The 18,590-nt window shown below is 37.3% G+C and overlaps 2 protein-coding genes across 3 annotated transcripts; one reads left to right on the top strand and one right to left on the bottom strand.

Annotated features, from left to right (window-relative positions):
• Positions 1-3,693: 3,693 nt before the first annotated feature.
• LOC116290428 (fibroblast growth factor receptor 3) lies at positions 3,694-10,974 on the top strand. Its single transcript, XM_031697456.2, has 11 exons — positions 3,694-3,913; positions 4,332-4,839; positions 6,154-6,307; positions 6,791-6,901; positions 7,365-7,549; positions 7,942-8,064; positions 8,618-8,688; positions 8,773-8,813; positions 9,413-9,509; positions 9,681-9,780; positions 10,238-10,974. Exons 2-11 carry the CDS (start codon positions 4,459-4,461, stop codon positions 10,322-10,324), a joined length of 1,350 nt encoding a protein of 449 aa, XP_031553316.1. The 5' UTR covers positions 3,694-3,913; positions 4,332-4,458; the 3' UTR covers positions 10,325-10,974.
• On the bottom strand, positions 9,393-18,371 carry LOC116290427 (tRNA-splicing endonuclease subunit Sen2). 2 transcript variants are annotated; one of them, XM_031697454.2, is made up of 14 exons: positions 18,168-18,371; positions 17,605-17,707; positions 17,130-17,187; positions 16,308-16,506; positions 16,074-16,231; positions 15,591-15,702; positions 14,844-14,897; positions 14,267-14,405; positions 13,593-13,629; positions 13,054-13,189; positions 12,371-12,404; positions 11,846-11,901; positions 11,553-11,664; positions 9,393-9,507 (listed from the first exon to the last, which is right to left on the bottom strand). In XM_031697454.2, the coding sequence occupies exons 1-13, from the start codon at positions 18,369-18,371 to the stop codon at positions 11,599-11,601; spliced, it is 1,356 nt and encodes a 451-aa protein (XP_031553314.2). In that variant the 3' UTR covers positions 9,393-9,507; positions 11,553-11,598. The 2 variants fall into 2 exon arrangements, with proteins under 2 accessions (XP_031553314.2, XP_031553315.2); XM_031697455.2 differs by lacking the exon at positions 9,393-9,507 and adding an exon at positions 9,744-9,860.
• Positions 18,372-18,590: the final 219 nt, after the last annotated feature.

The raw sequence follows: 18,590 nt of genomic DNA, 5'->3' as shown, positions 1-18,590 counted from the left end.
AAAAATGTAAATTTTAGACAAACTTCGGGGGGAACGTCGTCCCCTAGCCTCAAGCCCAACTTTGCAGTTATAGTTGAATTCAGGGGGACGGGGGATTATCTAGTCTTTACTTCAATGATATATACTACTAAATCAGTTCTAATTCGACCCTAGGAGATGTTCACGATAGGGCTAACCTCAATATCTCCTTTCGCACTCACTGATGCGAATAATTAGTGGGTTTTTTTATTATTTTATTTATTTATTTATCAGTATTTTGTCGTTTTGCGTTCCGTTATGAAGAAAAACAGATCTAAATTAGCTTTCCCACTTTCAAAAGTGCTCCGCCGTTGATGCGAAAGAAATAAGTCTTTTTTTCACTAGCTATTTTTCTTTAGGCAGTTCCTGAACGACAGAACATTAACTAGTGTTGATTTAAGTATTTCCCTGTTTATATTTCGGTAATACCCCTTACATCCAGTACGTGTTAATCATTAAAATGTATGACTCTTTGACACCGGTATTGTTATTGTTTGATTAAACGACATGAACAGAAAACCATTACAATATACTAAGTAATGAATAGGTATAAAGCTAAAAAAAAAGCAAAAAAAGAACAAGAAAATAATGAAATGAAAGAAAAAAGAAAGGATGGAAGAAAGGAAGGAGAAAAAAAGAACAAAAAATGGAAGGGAAGGAAGAAAGGGAGGGAGGGACGGAGAGAGGAGAGAAAAAAAAACCCCACACATATAATTTGATCATTCTCAACGACACACTTAAGAAGTCTGACACACATCCGTTAGTCAAGAGGCATCCCAATTGCATCCCTTGTTGATTAGGTAAATGTTCTAATGAGTTTTCTTAATATATGTTCTGAAATGACAAGTGTCAAACGAACTACTTTTCATGAATCTTCGCGCCTGTGTTAGGTCAAAAGGCTCATCATCAAAACATATCAAAGAAAACATTTTTATATCTCATTCTTTGATTCTTGCTTTTCACTTTATCAAATTATGCTTTAACTTCATTTTTTATTACCCTAATCAAAAAATTTGTAATTGTAAGGATTCCTAAGTATATTTATAATAATTATTATTCATTGGCTTAGCTGCACATGGGTTAATATCAGTAGCTACGTATGTATCAACTCATCCATCTTTGCAGGGTGAGTAAAGTCTAAATTACTTTTGCTATTTATGATTATTACTAATATTATTATTATTACTATTATCATTATTTGCCACTATTTTCTAATATATATATATTATTAGGATCAGTTTTTACTAAATAGATTTAATGGTTATTCAATATATTTTTATTGTAAGATGTTATAGTTTTTTCTTTCTTTTTATATATATTTAGTTTATTATTATTAGTTATATTATTAATATCATCGTTATTATTAGAAGCTTATTTCAATGCTTGCTAATTTCACCTGATGCACGAAGACTTATAAATCATACAGGAAATATTCATTATTTAACTAGGATAGTTTACATATAAGATATTAACTCTATCCTGTTGCTAGCATACTCAAAATCATTTGGTAAATGATCCTTTCTGAGGGAGCATCAAAAAAAAAAAACAAAAACAAAAAAAAAAAACGTGTACTCCGTAAAAGCTAGTTTAAGTAGGACACTGAACTGTGAGATTCTACCTCGACGACATTCAATCAGTTTTGATGATTTTGGACATTGATTTTTGGACGACATTGAGTAAGTAGTACTTGAAATTTTAAAAAAATATTTTGTGAAATTCGTACGGATGCTGTCAATAGCAAAGCAAGGAAAAGAAGAAAAGAGAGAAAGAATAAAAGGAGGAAAGACGGGAATAGAAAGTACGTCGAAAACACGCAACACAATTCTTTAATCCGAAGTTTTTTTTTCTTCCTTAATGTAGTGGTAGTGCGTGTGAATAACAGTGTGCTAGATTGGTCGAAACCTGTCTTCATATCGAATTTATTCGCCTACTGAAAAAGAACTAATCAGTGATGAACGTAATGATTTCATTTCAGGAAGTAAGTATTTAACTCGTCAGCACTTTCTAAAGGTTTAATTTCCCTTCTTGTTTACGCAACATAATAAAGTTTGTTTTTTTTATCATGTGTAAATAATCGAGGACTGAATGCATGGCTTTTGGCTGACATCATTTACATTTTGAATGCAATACAAATATATGAATCAAACAGAAATTAAAATTAGACAACTGCTAAGTACTGAATACTCACTTCCTTAAATCAATAATTGACTCCAGTTAATTTCACACTCCAAATGGCTTTAGAAAACATTCAATGAATACACTTATATATTTCAATAAAGTTAGTCACCTGAAAAGCTATAAAGCTGAGGCCGACAAGGATTATGGGTAGATTCATTTTACACGTTCAACGGCTTGATAACTGTTCATGGACTTGCGAATCTTACCGGTTGCAGTCTCACCTCTTCTGAGCATCATCGAGCTGTAATTTGTATTAAACAAGCTTTGTATATATATGCTTTTTTGATATGAAAAGTTTCCCATGATGCTCAGTGATCTCAGCTTTCTAGGTTTTTGGTGACTAACTTTATTGAAATAAGTGTATTCTAAAAGCGCAACGCAATGGTAAATAAGTTAATCGATGTGGAGAAATGTTTAGTGTTGAGGAGATGACGTAACTGACTCCCACTGACCCCTCTTTAATTTAGTTTCAAAAATATGCAATATTCCCTATCAGAGTATCAAGAAAAAACATTTACCAGTGATTTTTAATTAAATAAATATATTATCAGTGAAGTTTCAGCCTAATTAAATTTGAAATTTGTGATCTTAGTTAAAAGATTTAGAAAAAAAAGGTGAAATAAAATCAATTACCGTAGAATTTTGCTTTTATTCCCGACTTCCTAAGTTCATATAATATAGTTATAATGATAGCCCCTCATGTTAAGTGGGCACAGTTATCTATTATATATTTAGAATATTGAAAACGGTTATCCCTAAAAGTAATAAGATTGTTAATCCTAGAGTTTTTTATTTCTTCATTTTTTTCGGTAATTCAATTATCACTTATTGGTAAAATTATTTTCCCGTTAAACATAACCTTTAAAAAATGAATGGTATACCTAAACTAGAGCTCTAACTGGAGAGATCGATTTTGAGCGTGTGAATTGGCAGCAAAGAAAAGGTAATTTGCTAGATAAATAGAAAAGTTAAATGAAATTCGTCTTTTGGCGTGGCTCACTAATACTGCTGTTACAATTACGTGACTCGTTTTAAAAAACAACCAAGGACTAAGCTATTAGAGCCGGGAAATCCACTTAGGTTTATAGTTCAAAGAAGAAAACACTTCTTAAAAGGAGTTTAAAATATTCTAGATCCAAATTACTGAAAATCATACGCGTTTGGAATCCCACCAAGTGCTGCGATGTAAGGACACCTGCCGTCAGAACCTACGAGCAATTAAATGATATCCTATTTTGAGTTTTTGGACGTAATGTTTTATTCAATCAAAGGATAACCGGGCCAAACGAGGAGCACTTGGTTTAACTTGTTGTTTCCTTCAACGTGTACCATCGTGTTGCAAGAAAGTCTTCTTCGTGCGTGCAAGGTAGCTAAAAATTCTTCAGAATTGGTTAAAGTCCAATTTCCTTAATGAGCCGGTATGCATAATAAAAGTTGCAGCTGCTGTCAAATCTCCTTAGGTTACTATCTCGAAGTTCTACCACGCAAGCTATAATCACTTATTGAACCCAAGCGAGTAACTCTCCAAGCTTCTGCGAGTCGATGAGAAAATCAAACGAAATCGGACTTGGATGAACACCTTTCATAGTGGTCAATACTCAGTTGCATGAAATCTTGAAACCTAGATCTAATATTCGAAGGTTTTATTTGGCAGTGATTAATCTGAACTGAGAAGAGATCCAAAAAGCAACGCCGTAAACAATCATCGCTACCTCGGGTGAGAAAAACTGCAAAGATGTTTAACGAGAGCTTTGGCGCCTGCTTTGGTTTGTCACAAACTAAAAGCAAGCATCAATTATATGAGAAATGTTTTCTAAAACAAGACTTTTTATAATCCTGTTTAATTAAAACACTAATAGCAGCCAAAGTAACTATGTTTTTGAAGGCAGAAGGTTTGATATTACACTATCTGCCCGGCTGTTATGGACTTCCATCAAGTATCTTCTTCCATCAATGAGGATAACTTGTAACGGCCCCAAAGATAAACCAGATAAAAAGATATATTGCTAAATTGAGGAATAACCTTTTTTTCGATAGGGATAATTAGTTCGCAGTCAGTCTCGAAAAAGAGGTGACTGTCTTTAGAAAAGTGGCCCATTTTAGTATACGTTACTGATGGAAACTTTTTGATCCAGTCTAGAAGGCCTTATAGTCTCTATAGTCAATAACGGAGTATCTGGACCAAGAGTGTGTCGTCTTGTTGCTCAACGAACGCTTTTATCTGGTACCAACCAACCCAAGTCATACACAGGGGCATTTAAGATGGGAAACAAAACAAGTAAGGCTAACGAAACCAGCGCTGGGCTGCCAAAATTGAATTTGTCATTCATTACCCTTACTTTACCGAGGCAAGAAACGAGAACCACAGCAAAGCCAACTGACTTGGTCTCGAGCACCATGATATCCAAGTTACCTTCACAGCCACCAACAACTACACAGCCAGCACCAACTACACCAGAGATGAAGATGAATTCAATGAATTCATTGAAAGAAACGGGTTTGAGTGGAAAGACGGTAGAGATATTCGCTTTAACTTCAAGTGCGACTGTTATCATCATGGTGTTTTTGATCTTAGTGAGGATGTATCGAAGAAAAAAGCAACAACAACAACAACAGCTCAATGACGATTCGGCCATTAAAAAGGTATTTACAACTGTCATTTGTTTGCTTATTTGTGTGTTTTAAGTTACACGTTTCTCAGTAGCAAAGGACACAGACTGATAAAAGAACTGCACCCTCTTTTTCTAATTCAAACGTGTGGAAAACCCTTACAATCACTTACTTAATTTTAGTGAAGGCAAAGTTTTGCCGTTCAAACTAAAAGACTTTTTTTGAATCGTTGAAACTTTAGAGTTCACGCACTAAAACCGTGAACATCAAATAGCACTAATTAGTACTATTTCATACAGAATCCTTTGTTTTCTATTGTTTAATTATCACTATTTAGTGCTAAAAATTAGTATTTGTTTCACGGATTTATAGTGTGAGCACTCTACTGGCAGACTACCCCGGGCGGATATATCTTATTAAACACTTGCTAAGTTTGGCCTAAGTTCACAAGGGAATCAACGGGAGTAAGCTAGTTCTTTTTCTACTTTGCCAGTGAGATTAGTGAGTTTTGACGAGAGAATATTCTCTTGGTTTTGATCATTCATTCAATTATGTATTTGTTTATTTTATTTATTAATTGTTTTATTTTATTAATTTATTTTATTTATTTATTCATTTATTTTTTTTATTCATTTATCTATTTTAGTGGATGTTTTCCTAAGATTAGAGACGGATATTCCTAGTAAGACATAGGAGTCCGCCATGTCATGCGGTGTTGAGGTCGGGCCTATTTGTTATTGTTTTTCCTATCCTAAAACTAAACCAGTAGTCGTCTAATGCACTAGCCATGAAGAAAGTGGTCAGCATTCGTTCTATTACGGGATAGACCTCTTGCATTGATTTCCTAGAGGAATTGTTCTTGGGCACAAAAGAATAGGCCGTCTTTTCTTATGAAAAAAAAAAGAAAAAAAATCCATTGTTTTGTCCCCCAGCACGATTCCTCTCGGGACTATGCAAGGGGTCTATTGGTAACGAAATAATACGGCATAGAATCGTGGGTATGTCATTCATAGTTCCGACTCCGACAACAACAAGCCAACCAATCACCGTTGAAGTAGTTTTCCCACTGGAACTAAAAGCTTGTCCCACAAACAACTACACAGTATCTGTTTTAAAGAGTACTACAAGGATTACGAAGCAATCTTCTATTCTTTCCGCAGGGCAGTAAACTATTAAAACGATTTATAATCAATTTTTCGCGGACACAGTTTTAAATTTTGAAACGGAAATTTTGAAAATCAGGGGAGTTGGAACAATGAGTTGACTAAGCAAGCGGTGCTTCTCGAATGAGTCCCACAGTTCTATGCGGAACGTGTTTGTTACCAGGCCGTTCCCTTTATCTCGTAGCTTGACGATGTTTCTCCAACACCTTGGCGTGAGATAGACAAGGGATTCATAGCAACAGGCAGGGAACTGGGGTCTGGTTTCTTTGGAGTGGTGCTACAAGGAACAGTGATTCTTGATGGACAGTCCAAGCAATGTGCTGTCAAAATGCTCAAAGGTATTTAACAATTATTCACAGAAGGCGAAGTGAACCCGCGTTTTTTTTTTTACCACAACCGCTGACTCGTCCATCGGCCCTGCTCAAGTGCTCACCATCGTATGTGTACCTATGTGTTTTTTGGGGAGGGGGAGGGTACTTAATTCCCTTATTTAACAGATCAAAAACAGTTTTCCGCGTTTGATACTCTGATCAAAACACTTGGGATGTTGAGAGAACACTAGAGGAGCGTAGGAAACCACGACGCGTCTCTCAACATCCCAAGTGTTTTGATCAGAGTATCAAACACGGAAAACTGTTTTTTGATCTCTTTTATAAAATAACAAACACGTCAAAAAATGAAAAAAATTTCGTATTATTCTGATGTATTTGTAAAGGATGACGCGAGCGTAATACCCTCATCAAACATGGTTTTCGACCAATCGTCACGCGCGTACTATCCCAATTATTTTATAAAAGATATTTATTAAGTGTTATTTACAGATTATGCTACAGAAGCGGACAATAAGGACCTTCTCAACGAGTTACACATCATCTCACGGATTGGACATCATCCAAACATCATCAACCTTATCGGAGCGTCTACTAAAAGTGGTAAGTGGTCAACATGTGGCAAGTGTTTGCACATGCGTACTAACATAAGAAAATCGTCAAGAGTTTTCAAACGCTACTTTAGTCTAAGACTTGAAGGCAATAAATCCTTCCGAAAAAAAGTTTTCCTTTTCTTGCACATTAAAGAAGCCTAGGACCTCTGAAAAACACTTCATTGATGAGGGGTTCAATATCTTAATTTCAATATTAGTTTTCGCTCGCTTTTAGGTTGTCGTCGCTCATAAGTCGTAGTTTTCGCTCGTTTTTAGGTTGTCGTCGTTCATCAGCCGTAGTTTTCGCGCTTGCTTTTAGGTTGTCGTCGATCATAAGTCGTAGTTTTCGTTCGTTTTTGGGTTGTCGTCGCTCAACTAGCGACTTATCGGTGTGTTAGCGATATCCAGAATCGACAAAAAGAGCGAAAACACCGACGAATAAGTCTATATTTTCAACATTCTATTTCATTTAGGCCCAGCACACATAGTTCTGGAGTTCGCTTCTAATGGTAATCTACTGAATTATCTACGTGACAATCGTGACGAAGTCTACACCAATATGACGACATTACGACCAGACACCAAGCTGGATCTGAGAACCAGACTGAAGATAGCTTATGAAGTAGCTCAAGGAATGCGACATCTCAGCTCTAAAAAGGTGCGTGTATTGATTTTTATTCATTGGGGCGTACTTGCACTAAGAGGTCACGTGATCCTTCTACCCTTTAACGAAGGTGTGTCAAAATGAACTCAAGAAATGGAAAGAGCACTTTGAGTGAGCTCTTTTATTTCATAGTAGTACTAAGTGCAGCTTGACTTACACAGAGGTTGTACAGAGGAACATTTGTCGCTTAACAACTTGGAGTGCAGAGAAAGAGAGAGAATTCAATTGACGCCGCTGGGGAGGAGGTATTGGGGTGCCTGCAATCTCTCTTTGTATTAGCAGACAGACAGACAGACAGATACACAGTCAGAAAGACAGACAGACAGACAGACGAAGGCATACAACAAAACACCAGGATATTACTGAAGCATTTCCTGCGTTGTAAGTGTGTTCACAGAGACCTGGCAGCGAGGAACGTCTTACTTGATGAACACTTCGTTGCTAAGGTAACAGACTTTGGACTCTCAAGAGACGTGTACGAGAAAGGTGTTTACGAAGTCAACACTCAGGTATTACATAGTCCTTACTTCCAAACTTTCTTATTTTATTGAATTCTGAAACAACCTCTGGGCTGATCTAAGTCAGGGCATGGCTAACTGACAGATAGAACCCTGAAACAACCTCTGGGCTGATCTAAGTCAGGGCACGGCTAACTGACAGATAGAACCCTGAAACAACCTCTGGGCTGATCTAAGTCAGGGCATGGCTAACTCACAGATACAACCCTGAAACAACCTCTGGGCTGATCAAAGTCAGGGCAACAGATCAAACCCTGAGACAACCTCTGGGCTGATCAAAGTCAGGGCAACAGATCAAACCCTGAGACAACCTCTGGGCTGATCTAAGTCAGGGCAACAGATCAAACCCTGAGCCAACCTCTGGGCTGATCTAAGTCAGGGCATGGCTGACTCACAGATCGAACCCTGAAACGACCCTCTGGGCTGATCTAAGTCAGGACACAGCTACTTCAAAGCCCGAATTCGAATTTAAATAGAAAAAAATCTTAAACCATTTTCTTTATTTCTCTAAACTATATATTAATCATGTGCCTCTAACTCTCAGAGTAAGATGCCATTAAAGTGGATGGCTTTAGAGTCTTTGGAAACAATGAAATTCACCACTCAAAGTGATGTGTAAGTGAATACAAATATTTGAGTCATCTTTTTTTTGTGTGTGTTTTCCACGCATTAAGATATTTTATTTTGATTGCGCTGCAGATGGTCTTTTGCAGTTTTGATGTGGGAAATTGAAACATCAGGTAACTTTAGAAAAATTAACATTAGTTTAAAAATATAAACTAAAATGGTACAAAACGTACTATATGTAAATATTCGTTGAATAATCTGCTGCAAAAAATGAACTAATTTTCGCAAAATTGTAAACTAATTTTAATTTTTCATTCACAAAATACCTCGATTACTTCCCATGGACAACTTCGACGATACGGCGGCCATCTTGGATTGCAAGGTGTTATGGGGCGTCCAGGGGGCAAATAAAGCTTTGCTACAGTAATGACGTCGATTGATATTAACAGCTCACCACAAGAGAATACAACAAACTATGAATTAAGACGGCCTTTAATGAAGATGAATTAAGACGAATTAAGATCACTTTTAATCATAAAATAAAGACAGACATACGAAACTCTATATATCTTCCGTCATCTTCGTTATTTTTTTTTTGTCCCCTGGCAAGATGACCGCCGTATCGTCGAAGTCCATTTAAAGTGTTGAGGCAAAACATGCGCAGAAAATGAAGATGCGTACAAAATTTGCGCTATCTATTATACAATCATCCACTAAATTATGTAGTATAATTTAATAAATTTTGGATTTATTATGTGATAAATGTCTACAGGAGCAACGCCTTACCCAGGTCTGATGGGAAGAGAGTTATTTAACGAGCTATCGAAAGGACACAGATTGGAGCAGCCACCAAGCTGTCCTGACAACCTGTAAGATAATGATCCCAAGACTAGTTAGCTATGATTTTCCGCCAGTAAAAATTATAGTTCTAACTGCTTATATTAATATGATGTGACATGGACGCCGAGATTGATTATGGTAGATCAAGATGATGCCATGCTGACTAAAGATAATAATGATGATGATGCTTTTGTCCTCAGATACGAGATAATGAGCAGATGTTGGGTCAGGGATCCTTCTGAACGTCCATCATTTCAACAACTGTGTAACGAACTGGGATTCTTTCTACAGGAAGAGGCGGTAATTGAGCACTGGATTTCTTAGAAAAATACCATAACACACCCTAACAGTTTATGCACCATCCTGCTTGTATTCATCACCTTATCAATAACGAAAAAATGGTGGCCATGAATATCAACAGAATCTTTTGATTGCATGTGACGTCACAGCCGCCATATTAAATTCATGTACAATACAATACAATACAATAAAGTTTATTTAAGGAGGGTGACACAATTAAATAAATTTTAAAAAATTAAATTGTATTGTACATGAATTTAATATGGCGGCTGTGTATGTACTTAACAATGATGGTCAAATAATTTAGCCATTCGTTATCATGACAACTCAAGAAGTTGCAATCATTGAATCATCAGAAATACTTCGCCAATGAATATCTGAACTGTTGTTAAGTATAATACCGCTGATCACAAAAACAGTGCGACAAATCAACCTTTTTTTAACTCTGTTCTTACAGGGATATGAAGATCTTTTATTGGCTAATCAGACCGAAGTAGATGAGGGAACTCGAACAGAAGACCACAACAAGGGAGGAGATACATAAGAATGACCCGTGCCTCTTTAACATGGACCTATGAGCCTGCAATCGTTTTGGTCTCCGCTAACCCCCACCCAACGCCTGGAAATAGCTATACGACTTGTGTACATATTCAGATTTGAAAAACCAGATGTAGGTTTGTTGACTTGACATTAAAGAATCCACAATCGACCACAATGCACTACGCCCTTATATTATCATTTACATCGTTCGCCTACATCGTTCTCGAGGCTCTTCCATACACCAACGGAGCAAAATTTCTGCAATGTTAAAGTCCTCAAATTCCTTTTTGTTCACTCTACAGTAAGTAGGTTGAATTTTTAAAAGAGATTCTCTTTTTGACATTATAACTTATACATTATGTCGTCCAACTGGCAGCCATTGCGACTTTCGAAAGCTAACTTGGATGATCCTAGATTCGTTGCCAAAATTAACTATCATTATATCATGATGGTCGTAAAACATAAACTAGTAGCAGAAATATCAAAACCGATGGAACTGGATTCCTAAACTTCACCTACAAAACTGCCGCCATTTTGCCTGGCAGAGAAAATGGAGCATTGCAAAGCATTGTTTCCAGCGCGCATTGCATTGTGGTTGACTAATTCTTTAAATTTTGAAAATAAGATAATCGAATAAAAGTTGTAATTAACATTGCTATATATGTATTCTAGTTACCACTACATTTTGTAATTAAAAATTATTGCTATATACGAAAAAGTTCTTTAGTCTTTTGGCATATAAACACATATTGCCTCAAGAACTAATTTCAGGTGTACACCTTTCGTATAATTTCCGACATATGAACGTGTCATTTTAGATTATAGGGATGCATGGGATGGGATGAATGGGATGGCATGAACGGGATGAGATGAATGGGATAGTATGAATGGGATGGGATGAATAGGATGGGATAAATGGGATGAGATGAACGGGATGAGATGAATAGGATGGGATAAATGGGATGTGATAAATAGGATGAGATGAATGGGATGGGATGAATGGGATGGGATGAATAGGATGGGATAAATGAGTACATGAATGAATTAATAGTTGGATAAATGGATGGATGAATGAATGGATGGGTAAATGAAATGAATGGATAAGATTTAATGGAGTAATAGATGGTAGAGACGAATGGATGGAAGAATGAGAAACAATCAAATGGCAATAGTATAGCTGTTTCATTTCATTATTAATTCAGTAAATGTTATTCACGGTAATCACGACTTACCATGCAGTATTGACCGTGTTAGTAAGCATGTTGTGCCGAGAACCACTTAACACTTGAGTTTATTTGTTGATTCCCTGGAGCGTTCGGGTATCCATCTCCTCATAACTACTTCCTAACAAAACCAACATTAAAACCATTAGGAAATTAAGAACTGTAATTAGGAAAAAAGAAAAATTATGTTTTTGAGAAAGAAAATATTTGGTTTCGTGTTTAGGAAATTCATGAAACACGCACTTTTCATTTCGTTTCGGCCTCTAATATACACGTCGTCATGGTAACGAATAAACACTTACTTGGAATTTGAACCTAGTGATGCAAGTTGGAAGACTAAGCTCTTGTTCAGTAATATCTGGAAAGAATAGCATAGACAGTCAAAAAGACAGGAGACCCAACCGTTAGCCGTTAGTCCCTCTACTGTGTGTGACATCCCTCTACTGTGTGTGACATCTCTCTACTGTGTGTGACATCTCTCTACTGTGTGTGACATCTCTCTACTGTGTGTGACATCTCTCTACTGTGTGTGACATCTCTCTACTGTGTGTGACATCCCTCTATTGTGTGTGACATCTCTCTACTGTGTGTGACATCCATCTACTGTGTGTGACATCCCTCTACTGTGTGTGACATCCCTCTACTGTGTGTGACATCCCTCTACTGTGTGTGACATCCCTCTACTGTGTGTGACATCCCTCTACTGTGTGTGATATCCATCTACTGTGTGTGACATACAGTACCTCTAAAATCTTGCGCAAATCAAAGCACTAATAAGAATAAATCCCCCTCCCCCCCGCATAATACAGATGAAAAAAATGACTAACCTGAGGGAACGATGACGTAACACAGCATGACCTCCTGAAAACACAGCAATCAATAGTGTGACGAGACAAAGTCAGTAAAGATAAATGCTTGCGCAGAGAAAGAGCTTTTGACATTTCCTTCAAGAAAACTCTTAGCAACGCGTAGAAAGCGTTTTAAAGACTTCTAAGCAGATAAAGGTAAAGGCAGATAATCGGCAGCTCTATTCATTCAACGTTGCGCCCTTTACCGGTCCTCCCTTTAGTGCTCTGTCTTCATGGTACTAAAATCTAAGGCTATAGTGATTGGTCAGAACTGGAAACAAGTGCACGCAGGCCTTGCCATAGATTTCTTACCATTGTAACAAACACGACAGTGCGACTGTACTGAAATCCATGACCATTAGACCAGTTTCGAATTCCAAATTACCGCTGTGTTCCTTGATTACAGACTCATTTGCACAGGGTTAGCCTCGTATCAGTGTTTAAATATTCACAAATACCAACGGATAAGTAAAGAATGCGCAACTTCCACAATACAAACATTTTGAAACTTGACGGACCTTGACTGGAACACGTGAATATTCTGCTCAAACTCGAGGCTAACCCTGTGCAAATGAGTCTGTAATCAAGAAACACAGCGGTAATTTGGAATTCGAAAAGGTCTATTAATAGCGTACGTAAAAGTGACAATTCATGATAATAACCTTGGCGGCGTGTTCGCTAACTCTGTTAGGCCCACCTACACTACACCAAGAGACTGGTGCACGCTGTCCCATCAATGGCGAGTGAGAACTGGGTGCTAAGCTATCTTCATCAGCTACTTGCACGATAATAGAGTAACTGTTGAATGTAGAGAATTAAGTTGGATTAGTGATTTTGTGAAATGATTATCCGAACATCTCTAGTATCATCCATTAAATTATAAGGTATAATGATGATGATGATGATAGCCTAGGGCCGAGCTATGCAGGCTATGATGATGATGATGATGATGATGACGCAGACAACGCCGATGATGATAATGACGACAGCGATGATGTTTCAACAAAGTAGCTAAGTCATTCTCCCCATGGTGTGGACTGTCATTATGCTCTATGTATGACATGTGTAGCTCTAAAAATAGTGTTTAATCAGTTTTTAGAGAGCTTTACTTTATTCATTCGAGAATGTGGATGGGTGTTGACCTCTTCCTCCAACACAAACAAGGGGGATGTACCTGAAGAGATGGGTATATTAATCTCACCTGGAATGATAGAAAGGCATCCCCTGTTTATAAAGCACTGGAAAATAAAAGGCTTAAAAGATTAATAGATAAATAAACAAACGAACAAACGAACGAACGAACGAATGAAAAATAAATAATACTGGTATAAATAAACTGCAGAATGAATGAATTGATGTGATGGATAAATGGGGTGAATTGATAAATGGGATAGTGGATGAATGGGATGGATGGAAGAATGGGATGGAGGGATAATGGGATGGAGAGATGGAGGGAAGGATAGATGAAGGGATGAATGGAATGGAGGGATGGATGGGTGGGATGGATGATTGGGATGGGATGGAGGTATGAATAGGATGGAGGGATGAATCTAGAATGGAGGGATGTATATGATATAGGGATAAATGGGATGGAGGGATAAATAGGATGGAAGAATGAATGGGATGGAAGAACGAATGGGATGGAAGAACGAATGGGATGGAAAAACGAATGGGATGGACAGATGGGTTGGATGGATAGATGAATAATATGGATGAATAAGCAGGGAGGTTTAATGAATGGAATGGATGGATGAATGGATGGATGGATGAATGGGATGGATGGATGAATGGGATGGATGATGAATGGATGGATGATGAATGTGGGATGAGTGCATGAATGGGAAAGAATAATAATGCTCTTTTCTCAATTCTTACCAAAGTCTGTACCATATTTTATTCCATTCTTTGGCACCCATCCCTTGGAACGGAAGTAGTGATAAACCACATAACATGGAATGAAATCTTGTTTTGCTGCACAGAATCTTGTCCACATTTGACTGATTGCTAAGGGCTTCTATAAAATATAATAAATGAAGACAGACCTTGATATACAGCATATATACAGGCCAAAAAATTGTTACAGTTACTACTATAGACCTCTTTAGCTCAGGCGTAATGTTCTCCCTTTTCATCCATAAATAAATAAATAATTTTTCCCATGTGTACTCCTCTTAAGAAAAAGGATCCTTAGTTTGAGTAGCATCCATATTCATATGCCTTTTTATGAACAACCATTAAACAAAGAAATAATATTAAGCAATTTTCAGAATTTTTTTCTGATAGAAATATCACATTTTTGAAAGAAATAATACTCAAGGGAATGACACATGGTATGAAATGGGCGAAACATAATGCCCACTCTAAAGAGGGTCTATTGTTTCACAATTTCAGTTAATTTTTATAAGAGTCGTAAACCTATTGAACAATGTACACAATACAAGATTGTATTTACCTTCTCATTATCATAAACTGTAAGGCAACCCAGTCCATATGACAGAAAGAAAGCCTGATAATAACAACGGCAATCAGTCTATGCCAACACTCAAAATACAAAATAGACCAATCACTATAGCAACATCATCCCCCTTCCAGCACTCTCTCCTGTTTAGGTGTTGTGAGGTACAATATCATGTAATATATTCCATTCTAGTATGGTGAGGTGTTCATCAAAAGCAAATTCTCAGTGTGCTGAAGGTACATGATGGGTGGGTCTTTACACAAATGCTATTGGAGATGCTATTTCCCACATTTTCTAGGCATATTGCTGGTCAGAAGAGGGGGTTAACAGGCTCTCAGAGAAATAATCTGTCATTGTTCATTGTCCCCAATGTCCCATCAATTTTGATGAAAATGCTCTACTTCAAATTCCAGAGAACATTTCTCACTAGATTTGGTTCAAATTGTCTATGTGAGCATCCCTAGAAAACACAACAAAATACTAACTATGAACTGGCAGGACTTAAAATAATGGCTTCACATCAGACAATGTCCACCAAGAATTGGAACTTGTCCAGTCAAATGTTTTCCTTATGGGTCATTTTGAGCAGTAACGTCGAGCCAGAAATGAGGTATGACTGAGCTAAACCTAATTTGTCTGGTCATCATGACTGACAACTTACTGGCCATTATTTTAAGCCCTGAACTGTAGAAAAGAAACTTGAGAACCATGACTACATTTCTCTTCATACAGTGTACGAACCTCTTCTAAACTTAGCTGGAGATGTTCAAAGACCTTGTATGGATCTTCTTTCTTGTGTGATGTTGTTTTTTGCTTAGAAGTTGAATCTTGACTTGGTAATGAATCATCATTGCTGGTTGAGAATAACAAAAACATTTTTCTTAAAGATGATAGTCCTTGATTGGGGTAATCAGGTAGTCAAGTGATCAGTTGACAAAGTGAACAATTTTGCATTCTCAGGCAGGGCTTAAAAAAGGCCAGTCAGTCACCAGTCAAAATGACCAGCCATTTTAGTTTTAGCTTGGTCATACCTTGTTTCTGACTCAATGTCACTGGTCAAAATGACCAACAAGGCAAAGGTTTAGGTTCCATTATTTCTGGCCAGACATTGTCCAGTGAGTGACTGTTATTTTAAATGATGCAAACAATGGGAAAGGTGGCCTATACAATCACTTCATGTAGCCTCAACAACATATTCATGATTAACAATGTGAAACAACATACTTTGGTAATTGTTCTTTGTTGTATCTCAAAACATCCTGCATGACTTCATCCACATCTCGGTTGCTTTTGATATTTTCACTACTTGTAACATCTTCCCCTGGGTCTTCTTCTTCCTCTTCCTCTCCTTCCTCTACCCTGTCTGACTCTTCTTCATTCTCCTTAAATTACAAATTACAATTACAAGGACAAACAAAACACAAACAAACCCAAAACAGCAACGAACGATATATATACCTGTCTTATATCCCCAGAATCAGTAACTTCTAACTCTTCTTTTCTCCTCTTTCTATCAGGGGAACCCTCCTCTCCTTCTAGGGTTTCATCATGTTTGTTTTCTTGATCCTCATTCTCTATACATTCTCTTGCTGTCTCCACAGGATTAGCTGCACTGACTTCATTAGATAATCTGTACCATTCCTTGTGGTTCCTGAATCTATTACAGCATCATACCAATATTCAATAAGGGGACATGGGTGGCATGCCTAGGGTTGCTGGTTTGATTGTCAACTGATCAGTATAAGAGAGATAATGCATAGACAGCACATTATGCAAATGCTTTTAGGATTGTCACATTATGCTTTACTCTCCTTTACTCTGCATATACATGTAGCTTTATATGATAATGCTAAGGATGTCTGTATAGTAAGCTTATAGGTAGATTATTCTCAACCAGTGTGTGTGTGAAAGGAGAGGGATAGGGGCAGAAATTTGGGGCTGACTTCAAAATTTAGGAGACTAGTATATACTAAGTACAGGAAAAGTGAATGTGTATGCATGGGTTATAGGGGCGGCAATAAGAGGCTCAAGGGCTAAAACTTGGAAATATATGTACATATTAGCCAGGCTGCAACAACTGGTGAACACTGCCTATAATACTACATGTAAATATCTGTCCAAGGTGTTAAAAAATGTGTATCTGTCATTGCAAGGTCATCACCATTCTTGCTTCATTACCTTTCAAGATGGCGCAAGAAACGTTTGAGGGGACTATTACTGTATTGAAGTAGTTTTTCCATTGCAAATGTTAACATTTGGCTAGACATAATGCCACAATACCTTTCTTTTCGAATGTCTCGGAATTTGGACTGACGTATCTGCCTTTCCTTTGGAGGTACTGCAAAACAAATAAGGGATGAGATTAATGATACTATAGAGACTTGGCACCATCACGTGATGGTAGCCATGACGGGAGGCACAACAATAGAGTCGTTCTCCCCTGGGAAACTGAATCCTTTCTCATGTAAATCAGATTAGACTAGATTCAATTGTTCCTGCCTCCTGTCATGACTGCCATCACATGATGGTACAAAGCCTCTATTACCATGTTTAAACATCTGGGCCGGGTTGTTCAAAGCTGGATTAGCACTAATCCAGGATTAACTCTATAGTTCTTATTAAGAGTTAATCCAGGATTAGCACTAATCGGGCTTTGAACAACTGGGCCCTGGTATTTTCCAGTGAATATAATGAATTGCTATTATGATTTGAGCACATAAAGTTAGTTAGAAACTGTGTGCAATGTTTTACTTACATCTTCGTAGTCTTTCTGAATTCGAAAAAGCTTTTTGGGAAATATTTGATATGACTTCATATTCAGGTTTACTTCTGGACAAGTTTCCTTTACCAAAAAATCCCTTTAGAGAAAAAAGAAAAAGCTTTGTAAGTGAGTTCTACTCAGGCCTACAGCAAATTGGTGGCACATATGACTACCTCACAGATCGAATATTGTGTAGTTCCAGAAATTGTCCATATACCCCTCCTTCTTCCCCCCAACAGAGGAATTTGGAATTTCTGGGCCAGGGTAGGGGGGATCTGGGGATCTTCCTCTGTTGGGGGAAATGGATAATTTCTGGAACACTATCTTGAGAAAAAGATTCTTTGGTTCATTCAAATCCATATTCATGTGTCTTTTCATACGCACCAATTAAACAAAGAAATGATACTATAGAGAATGACACATGGTCTATAATGGGGAAAGAGTGGATTAGGTCTATAAGTTTTGCGGAGGGAGAAAAACCGGAGAACCCGGAGAAAAACCTCCAATCGATGGAGAGACCTAAAATACTACAAAGCCTAATGAAGAATTTTGCTCACCATTTTGTAGAGGAACGTCAAGTCACCATGGTTTTCAATAACAACACAATTATCACGAAAATAACCTGTATAAAAAAACCAACGGCTGTTACAACACTCTTTGTTAGTAATACTCTCTATAGGAACAGGAAAAGGCGCCTCTTTTGGGTGAAACTTTGCTCCTTTTTTTCTTCGTGAGTTTTTGAGTTTCGAAGTTTCCGCCATTTTGTTTTATGATTTGAGTAGCCGCTGTACATACTGAACAAGGAAGCTGGCTCAATAAATTAAAAGTTGTGACGTACTTCCGGGTCCAGCAGCTCAAAAATTACCTAAGATAAAGCGAAATTTTACTAAATAATTAAACGTTAACCTGGGGAAAAAAAAGAAAACTCGACATGAAATCCTATCAAGATGAAAAATCTTTATAGAACTGCTTTGCGTTTT

Source organism: Actinia tenebrosa, unplaced genomic scaffold (genome assembly GCF_029948245.1).
Source record: "Actinia tenebrosa isolate PJP-AT-01 unplaced genomic scaffold, QUT_ActTen_1.0 PGA_scaffold13__45_contigs__length_12533684, whole genome shotgun sequence".
NCBI lineage: Eukaryota > Metazoa > Cnidaria > Anthozoa > Actiniaria > Actiniidae > Actinia > Actinia tenebrosa.
The sequence above is the reverse complement of the archived record's forward strand: the minus strand, read 5'-3'. Positions and strand labels throughout refer to the sequence as shown.